At 44.6% G+C, this 15,230-nt stretch overlaps 1 protein-coding gene across 4 annotated transcripts in view; it reads left to right on the forward strand.

Moving 5' to 3' along the window:
• polr3f (polymerase (RNA) III (DNA directed) polypeptide F) overlaps nt 1-14,129 on the forward strand; it is a 55,165-nt gene extending 41,036 nt beyond the window's left edge. For all 4 annotated transcript variants that reach the window (XM_056279904.1, XM_056279907.1, XM_056279906.1 and 1 more), the window contains 7 exons: nt 5,966-6,033; nt 6,133-6,200; nt 6,988-7,100; nt 8,574-8,717; nt 9,782-9,889; nt 11,199-11,390; nt 12,415-14,129. In XM_056279904.1, coding sequence (XP_056135879.1) covers nt 5,966-6,033; nt 6,133-6,200; nt 6,988-7,100; nt 8,574-8,717; nt 9,782-9,889; nt 11,199-11,390; nt 12,415-12,492 — 771 coding nt within the window. In that variant the 3' untranslated portion in view covers nt 12,493-14,129. The remainder of the gene's footprint in view (nt 1-5,965; nt 6,034-6,132; nt 6,201-6,987; nt 7,101-8,573; nt 8,718-9,781; nt 9,890-11,198; nt 11,391-12,414) is intronic.
• The last annotated feature ends 1,101 nt before the right edge of the window (nt 14,130-15,230 follow it).

Genomic DNA, 15,230 nt, shown 5'->3' on the forward strand with positions numbered 1-15,230 from the left:
AACTTTCTGAATAAACCAACTTTAAAAAAGGAACGATTCCCTCTGGTTAAAGGCAAGCAAAGATTTCACATTAATTTGGTCAGTGCAGCAACACATTCAACAATACAGTACAAATAAACATCAGGTTATTTGTAAAAATGTAATGGAATTGGATACAGTTCATGCTTTCACTTAAACAATGAAAATACAGTAATCAGAAGAGAAGCGAATACGTTTGCAAAAAAATAATATTTAATGTTTACAACATGTTTTATGTCTACAGACAGTCTGTTGGTCTACTCAGTATAAAACCATTTTATATACCAGCCAACATGGGCATGGGCACCTTAGACTACTTAGACAGTAGTGCATGGTTACACCTAAGAAACATTAGATATGACAACATTTTTGTCCCCAATCGTGAACGGTGAGGCCTCATGATAAGGCCCCCTCTGCTGAATACACGCTCAATAGGAGCTGAAGATGCAGGCACAGACAAGACTTTAAGTGCCAGGGAATGTAGGTTGGGGAACTTCTCTTTGTTCCTAGCCCAAAAACTGAGTGTGTCTTCATCATGGAAGTCTTTAATGGTCTCAAAGTACTTCTGTACTTGTGATGCTATGCTCGAGTCTCGGTCACCACTGTGACTTTTTCTATGCCATTGGTACCTTGCCAATAGTCTTGGACACTTGAGTGGAGGTAACTCCTCTTGAGATTGTTGTGCACAGTGGGGATCCTTCGGAGTGGATCCTGTTCCTATGGCCCTTGCTTCTGTAATCAAGGTGTCTGAAAAAAATAAACAAAGAAAAAGATCATTAAGTCTTTTATGAACAAAGACTTAAATTATACCATTTTGTCATTTATTATATTTACTACTGTTCCTAAACTACCATTGTATGTACACAGAGCCATCAGGCAGTGAAAGCAGTGTGTGTGTGTGTTTGTGTGTGTGTGTGTGTGTGTGTGTGTGTGTGTGTGTGTGTGTGTGTGTGTGTGTGTGTGTGTGTGTGTGTGTGTACTGACCTTTGAGTGACCTCTTGAGTTCATCTCTGACCTGAGGGGACATGACATTTTCAGTAGACTGAACATCCATATCCACCCAGCTGAGTCCAAAACGTGGGTCAAGCATGGCAGCTATGAAGTACACATCCTCACCAAACAGTTCATGGTGCTGCTTGCTTTCATCCATTTTTGTTCTAACAAATATGCCAGAAAACCTCCTGTGTAAGGATTCTTTAAGTGCTCTGACTAAAGGCCGGCAGAGACACCTCGTCTCTTCCATCCTCATGAGGTGGGTGTTAATGTCCAAAACTGTGGGGACAACTAGGCTGCTTGTCACCAGTTGCTCACCTTGTGTGAGGTCGGTAGCCTCTGCAAAAGGCTCAAGAATGGTGCAGAGTTCTTTGAGCTGAGCCCACTTGCATGGAGAGAAAACAACATTTGGAAAGTCAGAGCACATGTCTGTGAGAATGCCGTGATCCAATGCTGTGATAGCTTTCAATTGCTTAAAAGTGGAGTTCCAGCGGGTGTCATTTGCTGCTGGGATAGAGCGTCCATAGCCAAAAGTGACTTCAAACTTATCTTTAAATGAAGTGCTGCAATGTAACAAAGACGACAGCTTTGAAGCTTTGACAATCGCACCAGAAAGACACTTAGTTTCCTTTAAGCCATCTCCTACTACCAGTTGCAGAGAATGAGCAAAGCATGACAAACGCTGTCTGGAGGTACTCCTTGTTATATCTGCACTGCCATCCTCATCCTCCAGATCCTCCCATAAATCTTCATCATCAAGGTCTCCCACCTCGTCTCCACTATCATGCGCATCATCTGATTGTTGCGGCATTTTAACTTTAAAAGCACATTTCATGTTGGAAGCGTTGTCTGTTATTATGTAGTCAATCTTTTCACTGATTGCAAATTCTTCCGTGATCTCATAAAATGCAGAGGCAATGTTCTCGCTACCATGCCGTCCAGTCGAGACCGGTCTCGAGACCAAGACCGGTCTCGAGAACTACAACACTGGTTAACGGCATGGGAAAGGCATAGCTAGGAAAGGAGACAGCCATGAGACTGGGAGTTTTGAAAATAGGAGTTGATGTTGCAGCGGTATGGAACATAAAACAGTCACTTGAACAGCAGTATCCAAAGCTATTCCAAGGGGTTGGAAAACTGAACTCCAAGCAGGTTAGCTTACACATCAACCCAGATGTGAAGCCTGTCACCCAGCCTCTTAGGCGCATACCATTCAACCTCAGGGGGGCAGTAGAGGCCAAAATAAAGCAATCAATGGACATGGACATTGTTGAACCTGTAGATGGCCCCACCCCATGGGTAAACCCTGTGGTTATTGCACCAAAAGCTGACAATGATGTGAGACTATGTTTGGACATGAGACGGGCAAATGAAGCTATAGAGAGGAAGTGGTATCCTATTGCCACAGTTGATGAGATACTCCAAGGCATGAATGGCTCAGCGGTGTTTAGCAGCTAGACCTAAAATGGGGATACCATCAGTTGGAACTGAGGCCTGAGTCATGTGGAATCACGACCTTTGCCGTACACAACGGAGTGTGCCGATATAAACGGCTGATGTTCGGTGTGTGCTCAGCCAGCGAGCAATACCAGCACGAGGTAGCTAATGCGCTTGTGGGATAGAGGTGTCTGTAAATGTTCTCATTCATCCAGGTCGTCATGGTTCTCCAAAGGAGGTGAATCAAGTGCAACTGGACTTGGTATTTATCCGTGAAGACTTTTCCCCTCTCATCCAAGAGGCTTCCTCAGTTCGTGCCTCAGACTAGCTTGGTCTAGTCAGAAAGGTCATATCCGGAAATGTTGTAGCAAGAGAATTCACTCAGTAAAGTGTTGAAATATGAGTATGCCTTTGTCATTCATTTTGATTCAATTCAGTGAATATTGTAATGGTCTAATTTCAAGTATTAAGACGTAAACACAGCAGGTTGTACCAGGTGATGTTTCGTCTTCTGCTACGTTAGTTGATTTGCTGGCGGTCGGTGTGTAATGGTGGGTTGTACTTGAGCCGCTCTTTTGTTTAGCATCTTGGTATGGAGGTGTCGCTTCATTGAAGATGGACTCATTAGATGACAATTTTGAGAGTCTTACAATATATTTATTTTATATATATATGTGTGTGTGTGTGTGTGTGTGTGTGTGCGCATGTATGTATATATATTATATACATTATATATATATAACGTTTTTTTTCCCGAAACCATCAATGTTGTTATAAGTCCTCAACTAATGAGGGTTGGAATATCAACACATATGCAGGAAAAAAAAGTGTTAATACGTTGCGGTACAGGCCTGTTTCATGCGACGTGCACTCCATCCATCCATCATCCGAACTGCTTATCCTGCTCTCAGGGTCGCGGGATGCTGAAGCCTACCCCAGCAGTCATTGGGTGGCAGGTGGGGAGACACCCTGGACAGACCGCCAGACTATCACAAAGGGCCGACACACACACACACACACACACACACACACACACACACACACACACACACACACACACACCTGGGGACAGTTAAGTACGGCCGATTCCCTGACTTACATGTCTTTGAGTCACCTGACCTGCATGTCTTTGGACTGTGGGAAGAAACCGGAGCCCCTGGAGGAAACCCACGCAGACATGGGGAGAACATGCAAACTCCACACAGAGGATGACCTGGGATGACCCCCGAGGTTGGACTACCCCGGGGCTCAAACTCAGGACCTTCTTACTGTGAGGCGACCACGCTAGCCACTGCACCACCGTGCTGCCGCGATGCGCACTCATCAGCTGCTTGTGTGGTTAAACAAAGAAGCCGCATTAGCAACTGATGAGTGCGCATCACACCAAACAGAGCTGTACTGCAATGTATTAAAACTTTTTTTTCCCGTATATGTGTTGATATATATATACCTTTATATCAAGCTTGTCATTGGTAAGACAGTGTGTGTGTGTGTGTGTGTGTTTATATTTTCAGTGGTGCTAGAAAGTGTGAACCCTTTAGAATCGTCTGCATTTCTGCAACATGTGAGATGAAGATCTGATCACAGTTTGTAACGCTGTGATCAGATCTTCATCTAAATCCGAAAACTAGCTAAAGAGAACCCAATAAAATAAAAAATACACTTTCATTTATTTACTGAGCAAAATTGAGCAACCCTAACCCTAACCCCACCCCCCACCCCGCGAGCAGCACTAACATCAGCCAAACATTTCCAGCAATAGTTGATCAGTCCTGCACATTGGTTTGGAGGAATTTTGCTCATTCCTCCTTACAGAACTGCTTCAACTCAGTGATGTGGCTGGGCTTCCTTGCATGAATTGCTTTCTTCAGGTCCCTCCACAACATTTCTATTGATTTAAGGTCTGGACTTTGACTTGGCTCTTCCCAAACATTACATTTAATCTGCTTTAACCATCCATTGGTGGACTGACAAGGGCATTTAGGGTCGTTGTCTTGCTGCATGACTCACTTTCATGACTCTTTTGAGCTTCAGTTCAGGACTGACACCTTGACATTCTCCTGTAGAATTTGCTGGTACAATCCAGATGTCGTAGTTCCATCAATGATAGCAAACTGTCCTGGTCCAGAGCCAGCAAAGCAGCCCCAAACCATGACTGCCACCACCATGCTTCACAGTTGGGATGAGGTTTCCATGTTTGCATGCAGCATTTGGTTTTTGCCAAACATAATGTTTCTCATGTAAACCAAAAAGTTCTATTTTGGACTCATGCATCTCCAAAGCATCCTTTCAATAGTTCCTTCACATGGTCTTTAGCCAGCTTTAGCTGGGCAGCAGTGTTCTTTTTGGAGAGCAGTGGCTTCCTCCCTGCTATCCTGCCATGCCTGGATTATTATAAGCCTTGCTCTTTGAATGATTTTTGTTAGACGACTACTCCTGAGGAGAGGAACAATGGTGTTGAATTTCTTCCATTTGTACACCATCTCCCTAACAGTGGACTGGTGGAGCCCAAACTCTTCAGAAATAGTTTTTTAACCTTTTCCAGCCTTGTGAACACCAGCAATTTTTTTCTGAGGTCCTCAGAAATCTCCTTTGATTGAGACATGGCAAACTTCCACAAACCTGTGTGGTGAAGACCAGACTTTGGTAGTGCAGATCCAGGTTTATGTTATTTCAGCAGGGCATGGCCTGCTGAAATCACACCTGATTGCCGCCCCATTAATTGTAACACCTGACTCCAGTTACCCCTTTAAATAAACTATTTGTGTCATGGGGTCTTTGTCTTCTTTCAGGACTTAGATGAAGAGCTTATCACATTTTAGGTCAAATTTATGCAGAAATACAGAAACATTTAAAGGGTTCAAAAATGTTCTCATGCCACTGTATGTAGTACATGCATGGCGTTCTGTTGTGTACTGAGGACAAAAGCCAGAAATACTTCTTCTGGTTTACAATTACAATTTCATGTAGAAGATGCTTTTATCCACAGCGATGTACATCTGAGAGGTAGTTGGCTTGTATAGCATTAGCAGTGTAAGTCACGGACTCTTACTGGAGACTTGTCCCAACTGGGCTTTGAACCCCCGATGTCCGGTGGGGAAGCTGGTGTTCTTACTACCGAGCTATCCGGCTGCTGGTTCAGGAGCTATTTGAATGTGCAGACATATTGCAAGCGTCTGTCTAGATGTTTAAACAAGAGAGAAGCAGTGGGGGATGAAGAGTAGGGGGTAGGGTCTTTGCTTTGGAAATCACGTTGTCCTGATGTAGGTCAACCCTGTGGACCCGCGAGCTGACGGCCAGTCCACAGAGTTTGTAGGAGTTTTATTTCCAAATGCTTTAGGTACTGACGAACTCTGAACTCGGTCCTCTAGGTTTTAAGATATTATTTTGGATTATTTAATTTATTTTCTATCATTGTACATTTATTCAGTGAAGTGGTGATTGTCGCCACAGAGCCAAAGTCCTCAACCTGTTTTCTGAATCTTAGAAAATCTCTTATATCATCTGTGTTTTGCAGGGTCAACTGGATCTTCTCCGAAACAGCTCAGGTCTTTTATATCGGATGAAGGATGCCCAGACGCCAAGGTGAACTACCGACAAACACTACAGATGTAATACTCACTCATGAAATACAACAGTCAGACCTGTGATCCATGAATCCTGATGGCAGCTTTGTCTTCCCAGTAAGATGAAGGGCTCTGACAACCAGGAGAAGCTGGTTTACCAGATCATCGAAGATGCAGGAAACAAAGGTGAGAGTCTCTTATAAAAGGGAATTTCTTCAACCAGTTTAGGTCGTGTGTGTGTATGGGCCCTGTGATGGCCAGGCAGCCTGTCCAGGGTGTCTCCCTGCCTGCCGCCCAATGACTGCTGGGATAGGCTCCAGCATCCCCGCGACCCTGAGAGCAGGATGAACCGTTTGGATAATGGATGAATGGTGTTACGGCCTAGGTGAACGTGCGGACCCAAGGAGGGCAGGAGACAATGTAGTGGTACTCGAACAGGTTTATTTGCCTTAGCAAAATGGTCAGCAACAGAAAAAAAAGGAATATGGCAGGTGGCGGTAACTGAAGGCAGGCCTTCCTGGGATCTTGGCTGAAGCAACGAGGTCCTGGATCTGGAAATGGCAAGGGGGAGAGTTTGGTCAAGAACAAGCAGACAGAGAGAACACTTTCTCAGGAAACCTCTTCTGTAGAGAGTACGCTGGCACTACCGATGAGACGGAATTATCTGGCGAGGTGGTGGAGACTGAACCAGGCTTTTATGGAGGAGAGGTGGGTAATTACACACGGGGATCAGGTGTGCCTCGCTGCACTCAGCCCAGAAGTAGGTCAGCTATGCCTCCATGTCACCACCCATCCTGCAGGTACTCAGAGAGAGGAGGAGAAAAACAAACAGAAAACACTCAGACCATGACAAATGGATGTTTAACAGGGAGATTCAAACCGCCCATCTCCATGTTGGTAGGCAACGGAATAGACCGCCATGCCACCCGGATGCCCCCTTCAGGTTGGTATTTATCTCTGTTTGTTTCTGTAGGTATATGGAGTAGAGACATCCGATTCAAGAGCAATCTTCCTCTGACGGAGATCAACAAGATCCTGAAGAACCTGGAGAGCAAGAAGCTGATCAAGGCTGTCAAGTCTGTCGCTGTGAGTTTGTTTCTTTAGGAAACTAAGTTGACATTTTCATGTCTTTTTATGATGAGGTGAGTTTTATATGTATTCTTTTCATATATAAAATGTCAGTCTGTCAAAACACCTCGCAGAGGATGTGTGGGTGTGTTTTGTGTTTCCATGTATGTTGCGGAGCATGTGTTCTGTATTTCCATGCATGGAGGTTGAAAACTCACCTCTTCAAGAACTACTACCCTGCTACTTGTTCTTAGCACTTATTGTATTCACTCATAGAAAAAAAAACCTCTTTCTTGCACTTTTACTTTAGCACTGGTTTTGCTCTTAGATGCTTGTTTAGGTGCACTTATGACCTCTGACGAATAGTAGTTCTCCTGATTTCCTATGTTAAATGCACTTATTGTAAGTCGCTTTGGATAAAAGCGTCGGCTAAATGAATGTAATGTTGCAGAGGATGTGTTTTGTGTTTCCATGTATGTTGCAGAAGATGTGTTTTGTGTTTCCATGTATGTTGCAGAGGATGTGTTTTGTGTTTCCATGCATGTTGCAGAGGATGTGTTTTGTGTTTCCATGCATGTTGCAGGGGGTGTGTTTTGTATTTCCATGCATGTTGCAGAGGATGTGTGGGTGTTTTTTGTATTTCCATGCATGTTGCAGAGGATGTGTGGGTGTGTTTTGTGTTTCCATGCATGTTGCAGAGGATGTGTTTTGTGTTTCCCTGCGTGTTGCAGAGGATGTGTGGGTGTGTTTTGTGTTTCCATGCATGTTGCAGAGGGTGTGTTTTGTGTTTCCATGCATGTTGCAGAGGATGTGTTTTGTGTTTCCATGCATGTTGCAGAGGATGTGTGGGTGTGTTTTGTGTTTCCATGCATGTTGCAGAGGGTGTCTTTTGTGTTTCCATGCATGTTGCAGAGGGTGTCTTCTGTGTTTCCATGCATGTTGCAGAGGGTGTGTTTTGTGTTTCCATGCATGTTGCAGAGGATGTGTTTTGTGTTTCCATGCATGTTGCAGAGGATGTGTGGGTGTGTTTTGTGTTTCCATGCATGTTGCAGAGGGTGTCTTTTGTGTTTCCATGCATGTTGCAGAGGGTGTCTTCTGTGTTTCCATGCATGTTGCAGAGGGTGTGTTTTGTGTTTCCATGCATGTTGCAGAGGATGTGTTTTGTGTTTCCATGCATGTTGCAGAGGATGTGTGGGTGTGTTTTGTGTTTCCATGCATGTTGCAGAGGGTGTGTTTTGTGTTTCCATGCATGTTGCAGAGGGTGTGTTTTGTGTTTCCATGCATGTTGCAGAGGATGTGTTTTGTGTTTCCATGCATGTTGCAGAGGATGTGTGGGTGTGTTTTGTGTTTCCATGCATGTTGCAGAGGGTGTGTTTTGTGTTTCCGTGTATGTTGGATATGTGGAGCACATGATTCTCTCAACCTGCATAGAAATGCTCTGACTCTTTTTGTCAAATATCAAGACACAATTTACATGTCCATGTTGTCCAGGCCTCAAAGAAGAAAGTCTACATGCTGTACAACCTGCAGCCGGACCGCTCAGTGACTGGAGGGGCCTGGTACAGTGACCAGGACTTTGAGTCAGAGTTTGTGGAGGTTTTGAATCACCAGTGCTTCAAATTTCTTCAGAGTAAGGTGAGAAGCACTACAGCGTGTAGCCTGATGGTGTTTTAATGGGGTCTGGTTAACCAGACGTGTTGAATAAACCAGTTGTAAATCAGATGGGTGGGAATTCTGGTGGACGTGCCCCTTCAGAATCATGTCAAGTCGCAAAGTCCTCAAGTTTAATTGATGAGTGACGTGTGGGATCAGCGAGCAGTGCAGACGTGAACCAACCAAACTCATCAAAAAATGTTGCCGGTTGTTGACTTTGTGGTTTTAATTATAAATACAGCAAATGCCAAGATGGGCGTCCAGGTAGTGTAGTGATCTGTTCCGTTGCCTACCAACACGGGGATCGCCAGTTCGAATCCCCATGTTACCTCCGGCTTGGTCGGGCGTTCCTACAGACACAATTGGCTGTGTCTGCGGGTATGTGTCCCAGTCGCTGCACTAGCGCCGCCTCTGGTTGGTCGGGGCGCCTGTTCAGGGGGAATTGGGGGGGAATAGCGTGAACCTCGTACACGCTATGTCCTCCTGGTGAAACTCTTCACTGTCAGGTGAAAAGAAGTGGCTGGTGACTCCACATGTATCAGAGGAGACGTGGTAGTCTGCAGCCCTCCCTGGATCAGCAGAGGGGGTGGAGCAGAGACCGGGATGGCTTGAAAGAGTGGGGTAATTGCCCAACTACAACTGAGAGAGAAAAAAAAAGGGGGGGGGGACCAACACAGTCTATTGACTGGTATAAAACAGCAACATACTGTAAATGTAGAGGAACTGAGCAGTCCATTAGACTCACATCTGACAAATGTGTTTTTACTGCGGCCAGCTGGTGAGCAGGCGAGGATATCGCAGACAAGCAGGCGAGGACATTGCAAACCGAACGAGGCAAACATGTCTTGACAGTGCTATGACAACCATTTTGTCATAGTTATCCATGTTAGAAAACGTCTAAGAAGGGCGGGATATGTCCAACCAGATGAAGTGGGCACCAGTCAGAACATGGTTCCAGTTTCTCACATCCATGAGTTCAGACCAGGGCTCATGAAAAAGTGCGCTGGTCCTGTGTTATGCGTTTACAAGCGTCCCAACTCTTGCAGGCAGAGGCAGCAAGGGACAGCAAGCAGAGCCCCATGGTGCAGAGGAACAGCTCCTTCGCCACCTCGCATGAAGTCTGGAAGTACATCTGTGAGCTGGGGATCAGCAAGGTGACCCCCATCATGTGACCCATGCTATTACACGTGTCATTTCTCATTCAGAGATGCAGAGCAAGTATGTCTGTGTAACGGCACTACATGAAAATGACCGAGGATGCCGCGGTTAGATTCAAGGCAGTTATTTCCATGATGTACATTTACTTAGAAGTGTAAGGTCTTAAACACTTTAAAAGAAGATTGGTGACTTTATTTACACACAACCACAATTCAGATGTTAATCCAAGAGAACCTTCAGAATCACACGACCATGAAAACTGTGATTCTGAAAGCAAGAGTTGTAGATGACCTCGGTCTGACTTCCTTCTTACTCACAGCAAGCATAGTTAAGTTAAAACACATCGTACGCAGGATTACTCAGCTTACTTAGGTAAACATCTTGCTCAGAGTTTTCGTGACACTTTTTGACAATTGCCATCATCACAACAAGTGACAACAGGGGCGTCCAGGTGGCGTGGCGGTCTATTCCGTTGCCCACCAGCGCGGGGCTCTCCAGTTCGAATCCCCGTGTTACCTCCGGCTTGGTCGGGCGTTCTTGCAGACACAATTGGCCGTGTTTGCGGGTGGGAAGCTGGATGTGGGTATGTGTCCTGGTCGCTGCACTAACGCCTCCTCTGGTCAGTCAGGGCGCATGTTCAGGGGGGCGGTGGAACTGGGGGGAATAGCGTAATCATCCCCCTGGTGAAACGCCTCACTGTCAGGTGAAAAGAAGCGGCTGGTGACTCCACATGTATGGGAGGAGACGAGGTAGTCTGCAGATCTCCCCGGACCAGCAGAGGGGGTGGAGCAGCGACCGGGACGGCTCCAAAGAGTGGGGTAATTGGCTAGGTACAATTGGAAGAAAAAGTGGGGGGGGGGGGGGGGGACAAGTGGCAGCAGCCGGACAGACGATACTCCTCTTGCTAAGAGAAGGTAAGTTGTACTTTTATTCTAGAGGGAAAAAAGGAGTGTGAGCCTTTTCTGGGCTGTGGTTTTAAAGACAAGAAGGATACTCGGGTGTAGGTTAAGGGACTTATCATTAACCCTAACCTGGCATTCATTATTATTCACAGCTCTTTGGACCGGGATCTGAAAAAGTCCTTTTTTCCCCATTTATGTACACATTTTAATCAGATCCAATAAAAACCGTGATTTCCAGCCCACTAACTCAACGGAGACCGTGGCGACTTTGAAAATCAGTTTAATTAAAGTCAGAATAATGTTATCAGAGATGATGTAAGCAGGCTGATCCATGGCATGACCAACCCGTGAATAAAATCCTTAACGTTAAACTGAAGTAGCTGGCCCTCTCCACTGTGTCAAGGTGGATTTGTCCATGGAGGACATCGAGACCATCCTGAACACGCTGATCTATGATGGGAAGGTGGAGATGACCATCATAGCTGCGAAGGAAGGCACGGTGGGTAGCGTGGATGGACAGATGAAGCTCTACCGCGGGGTCAAACCCATTCTCCAGCCGACAGGCCTGGTCAAAGCTCCCTGTGGCGTCTGCCCGGTAAAAACTACCACCCCAACACAGTACACACACACACACACAAACACACATACACACACACACACATACACACATATACACACACACACCTAGGGATTTCACTGAAGCCCCTAGAGAATGGTTGATGCTAGATCCAACGGGGTGTAGGCACGGAAGTAGATGTGATTGGTTGTTGGTTAGGGTTAGGGTTTAAACTCTTTTTGAATTTCCACTGTTAGCAAGCGTTAGCGTTAGCTATCATTACAGTACGGGGTCTGGCAATGTTAAGGTCAGTTGTAAGCTAGCTAGCTAAATGTTTCAGTGCACATCGTTTGTTCCAAGTCAGTGCGCTTCGAAGTTCCGCGCTGTCTATTGGCCGACACAACAGCCAATCACGGCTATGTCCGTTGCGACACCCCGTTCGATCTAGCATCAACCCTAGAGAAGCCGGTTCACTCAGCTGCCATCTTGGAAACACTGTCTGGCAGTAAGTACTCAACCAACAAGACTAGACCTCTGTCTTTTACAATGGGGAGTCTTCTGTATCTCAGTTTCTGAGTTATATTATCATTTGCATTCCGGACTTAGGAACACTGGTAAATTGTACCCAACATGGAACATTAAAGTTTGTTCCAAAAGATGGCCTTTTCACAGAAAAAGGTCTTTTTGCCACTTTACTTATGCCTTTATGCATGTCCCGTCCACCATCTCAGGAATCACTGACATGTAGTGTGTGATCTGTGGCAAATAACAGAACTGTGGCTTTGTGAATCTGAAAATGTGATTAGTGGATTGTCTTTATCATATGAAGACAAAACCTCCTCGACTGGTCAGTTTTGCTGATGTTATGACGTCACATGGCCTTATCTTTATAGTTTTATATTGTCCTGTTATACACTGATGGTGAACTGTCTGCATTGTAAGTCAGATGGTGTGTAGTTTCAGTCATGTGCCACTGGTAACCAGCTGTGTTCAGGTCTCCGTTCGGCATAGCAGCAGTGTGCTTGTGAATGGGAGTGGGTCTGAATCTTTCTTTGGTTTGCAGGTGTTTGATGACTGTCATGAAGGAGGAGAAATCTCTCCATCCACCTGCATCTACATGACAGAGTGGCTGGACTTCTGACCGACACCTGGCTCACTCCATTTTCCTTTTTTCGTGTGATGAAAAGAACAAGTTTTTTTTAATTATTATTATTATTTCTAATGATCTGTGATCCATGTAAACTTATTTTGTATTTATCAAGTTTATTGAATCCTTTTCAGCAACTGGGAACAGGAGAATGGCCTGATGAGACATGTTTCTAGCTAGTTTGTGTTTTCTATGACCTGTCACTAAATAAAGATATTGGTTACTTGGTCTTGAATCATAGGAAATCTTGTATTCACATAGCAGTTCAGTGGTGATATTAACCTAGTGGATTGTCGATCATTTACCTGTTCGAAAAACATTTCATATAACTTTACAAATTAAGTTAATTATTTTCTATTTGGTTTTTAACTGTCAACGTTTTAAAATGGAATCACATGACAGTTGAATTTCATTAAAAAAAAGAAAGACAACACAACAGAAAAAAATATTTTCTACTAAATTGTCTATGTAGATTGATTTCAGTCATCCAGGTGGTAAAATATTCTGGAGAAATTTAAATCTGTTCCCTGGAGGTTGGAATTTGAGGTTGTATTAAAGGTTTTAGACTTTTCCAAAGGAGTGAATCAAGTCATGACCACTGAATAATGAAGTCGAAACTAACACCACCAATGACCGTCGCTGCTAAACAAATGCAAATCAATAGCTCCGATAACGACGGGCGCAGCCAAACATCGGTACACAAAAGAGCCACTCATATCAACAGCTCTGACAACGACTCCAAAGAGGATAAATTCTGAGTCTCATCACCAGCCAGTCAGACTAGCTTGGTCTAGTCAGAAAGGCACGAACTGAGGAAGCCTCTTGGATGAGAGGCGAAACGTCTTCACGGATATATACCAAGTCCAGTTGCACTTGATTCAACTCCTTTGGATAACCATGACCTGGATGAATGAGAACATTCACAAATGTTTTAGACTTTGTTTATTACTAGCACAGACGCACAGGTAGTTTTGACACCTGTGTTTTTTACTTGAATCTGGAGAAATACATCGATGGCATCAGACAAGTGTACTAATAACACTATCTGTGTCCAGATTGTCAACAGTCTACCATAGACTCCCCCATAGACTCCAGTGGCTCAGGAACCACAAAGTGGGACGATGTGATAATTGTGAACAGTCTACCATAGACTCCCCCATAGACTCCAGTAGCTCAGGAGCCACAAAGTGGGATAATGAGATGATTGTGATCAGTCTACCATAGATTCCCCCATAGACTCCAGTAGCTCAGGAGCCACAAAGTGGGATGGTGTGATGATTGTGAACAGTTTACCATAGACTCTCCTATAGACTCCAGTGGCTCAGGAGCCAAAAAGTGGGATGATGTGATGATTGTGAACAGTCCACCATAGACCCCACCATAGACAGTGGCTCAGGAGCCACAAAGTGGGATGATGTGATGATTGTGGACAGATTGCAACAGTGGAAATGACTTAACAGAAAAACATCTCAGGACAAGCATGAAAGTTGTCCCGTAAGACACCATTGTAAAGCTGAGTATAGCGGTGGTCCTGTGTCCACAATCTACAAAATGAAGCCATTGAGTAAAATGAAATCATCACTGACATGTATGATGGGAAAAAACTGTGAAAATAAAACCGAGGTGGTAAAAATCAGAACGATCTTTTGTGAAAGCAATTCATATACGATGTTTGCTTACTTTTAATCTTTGGCCATGTATCAGTTATACTATGTTCACATTGCTTGGATGGATGCTTGGGGCTCGTGTAGCAGGTCAAAGCTGGTACCATAGAGTGCCTTCTCCTGTGTGAACTGGTGAAGGCCTGTGGTTTACTGTTGGTTGATAGCAGAGGCATGTATGGGAAACTCACCTGAGTGTAACAAGGTCTGAAAGAACAGGCCTGGAGAATTACGAGGACCTGACCCATGAACTTTGAGCAAGTTCGGTTATCCATCTGTTGTCCATCTGTTATTGTGACAGTCCAGCAATGAAGATGAGCTACTTTTTCCAGCCAGCATTAGGAAGAAACTCTAGGCCTATACCTTTGTGACCGTTACAATAAGTATGACTCGGCAGTTTGGGCTGCAAGGTATAAAGGAAGTGGGCTCTGAGATCAGGGCATGCACTTGCTTCGTGTGTCTGTTCATCTACTACTACTTTCGGCTGCTCCCGTTAGGGGGCGCCACAGCGGACCATCCGTTTCCATCTCTTCTAGTCCACTGCATCTTCCTTTGTCAAACCAACCACCTGCATGTCCTCCCTCACGACACCCATAAACCACCTCTTCGGCCTTCCTCTTTTCCTCTTCCCTGGAAGCTCTATATTCAGCATCCTTCTCCCAGTATTCCAGGCATCTCTCCTCCAAACATGTCCAGAACAAAGTGTTTTATATATATATATATATATATATATATATATATATATATATATATATATATATATATATGTGTGTGTGTATATATAAATTCTCTATGAACAGTACAAGCCTGTTTCATGGAGAAGGGTCTGTCTGCGGACTGCAAGAAAGGGGCGTAACTTGTAGCAGGAGGTGTAACTTGTACTTTTCTAAATCGTTTGCTAACCGCCATAAAATAGAAGAAACCGAAGAAGATGAAACGGGTGGTTTTAATCAGGTGGTTAAATAATTGGTTGAAAGTCATTCTGGAGAGCAATAATAATATAATAATTTGTAAAAAGTGGCTTGGCGTTAGACGCAGCTCGGGCTCGCGCGCCTTCGCTCGTCCGGGGGG

This window comes from Lampris incognitus, chromosome 5 (genome assembly GCF_029633865.1).
Source record: "Lampris incognitus isolate fLamInc1 chromosome 5, fLamInc1.hap2, whole genome shotgun sequence".
NCBI classification, from domain to species: domain Eukaryota; kingdom Metazoa; phylum Chordata; class Actinopteri; order Lampriformes; family Lampridae; genus Lampris; species Lampris incognitus.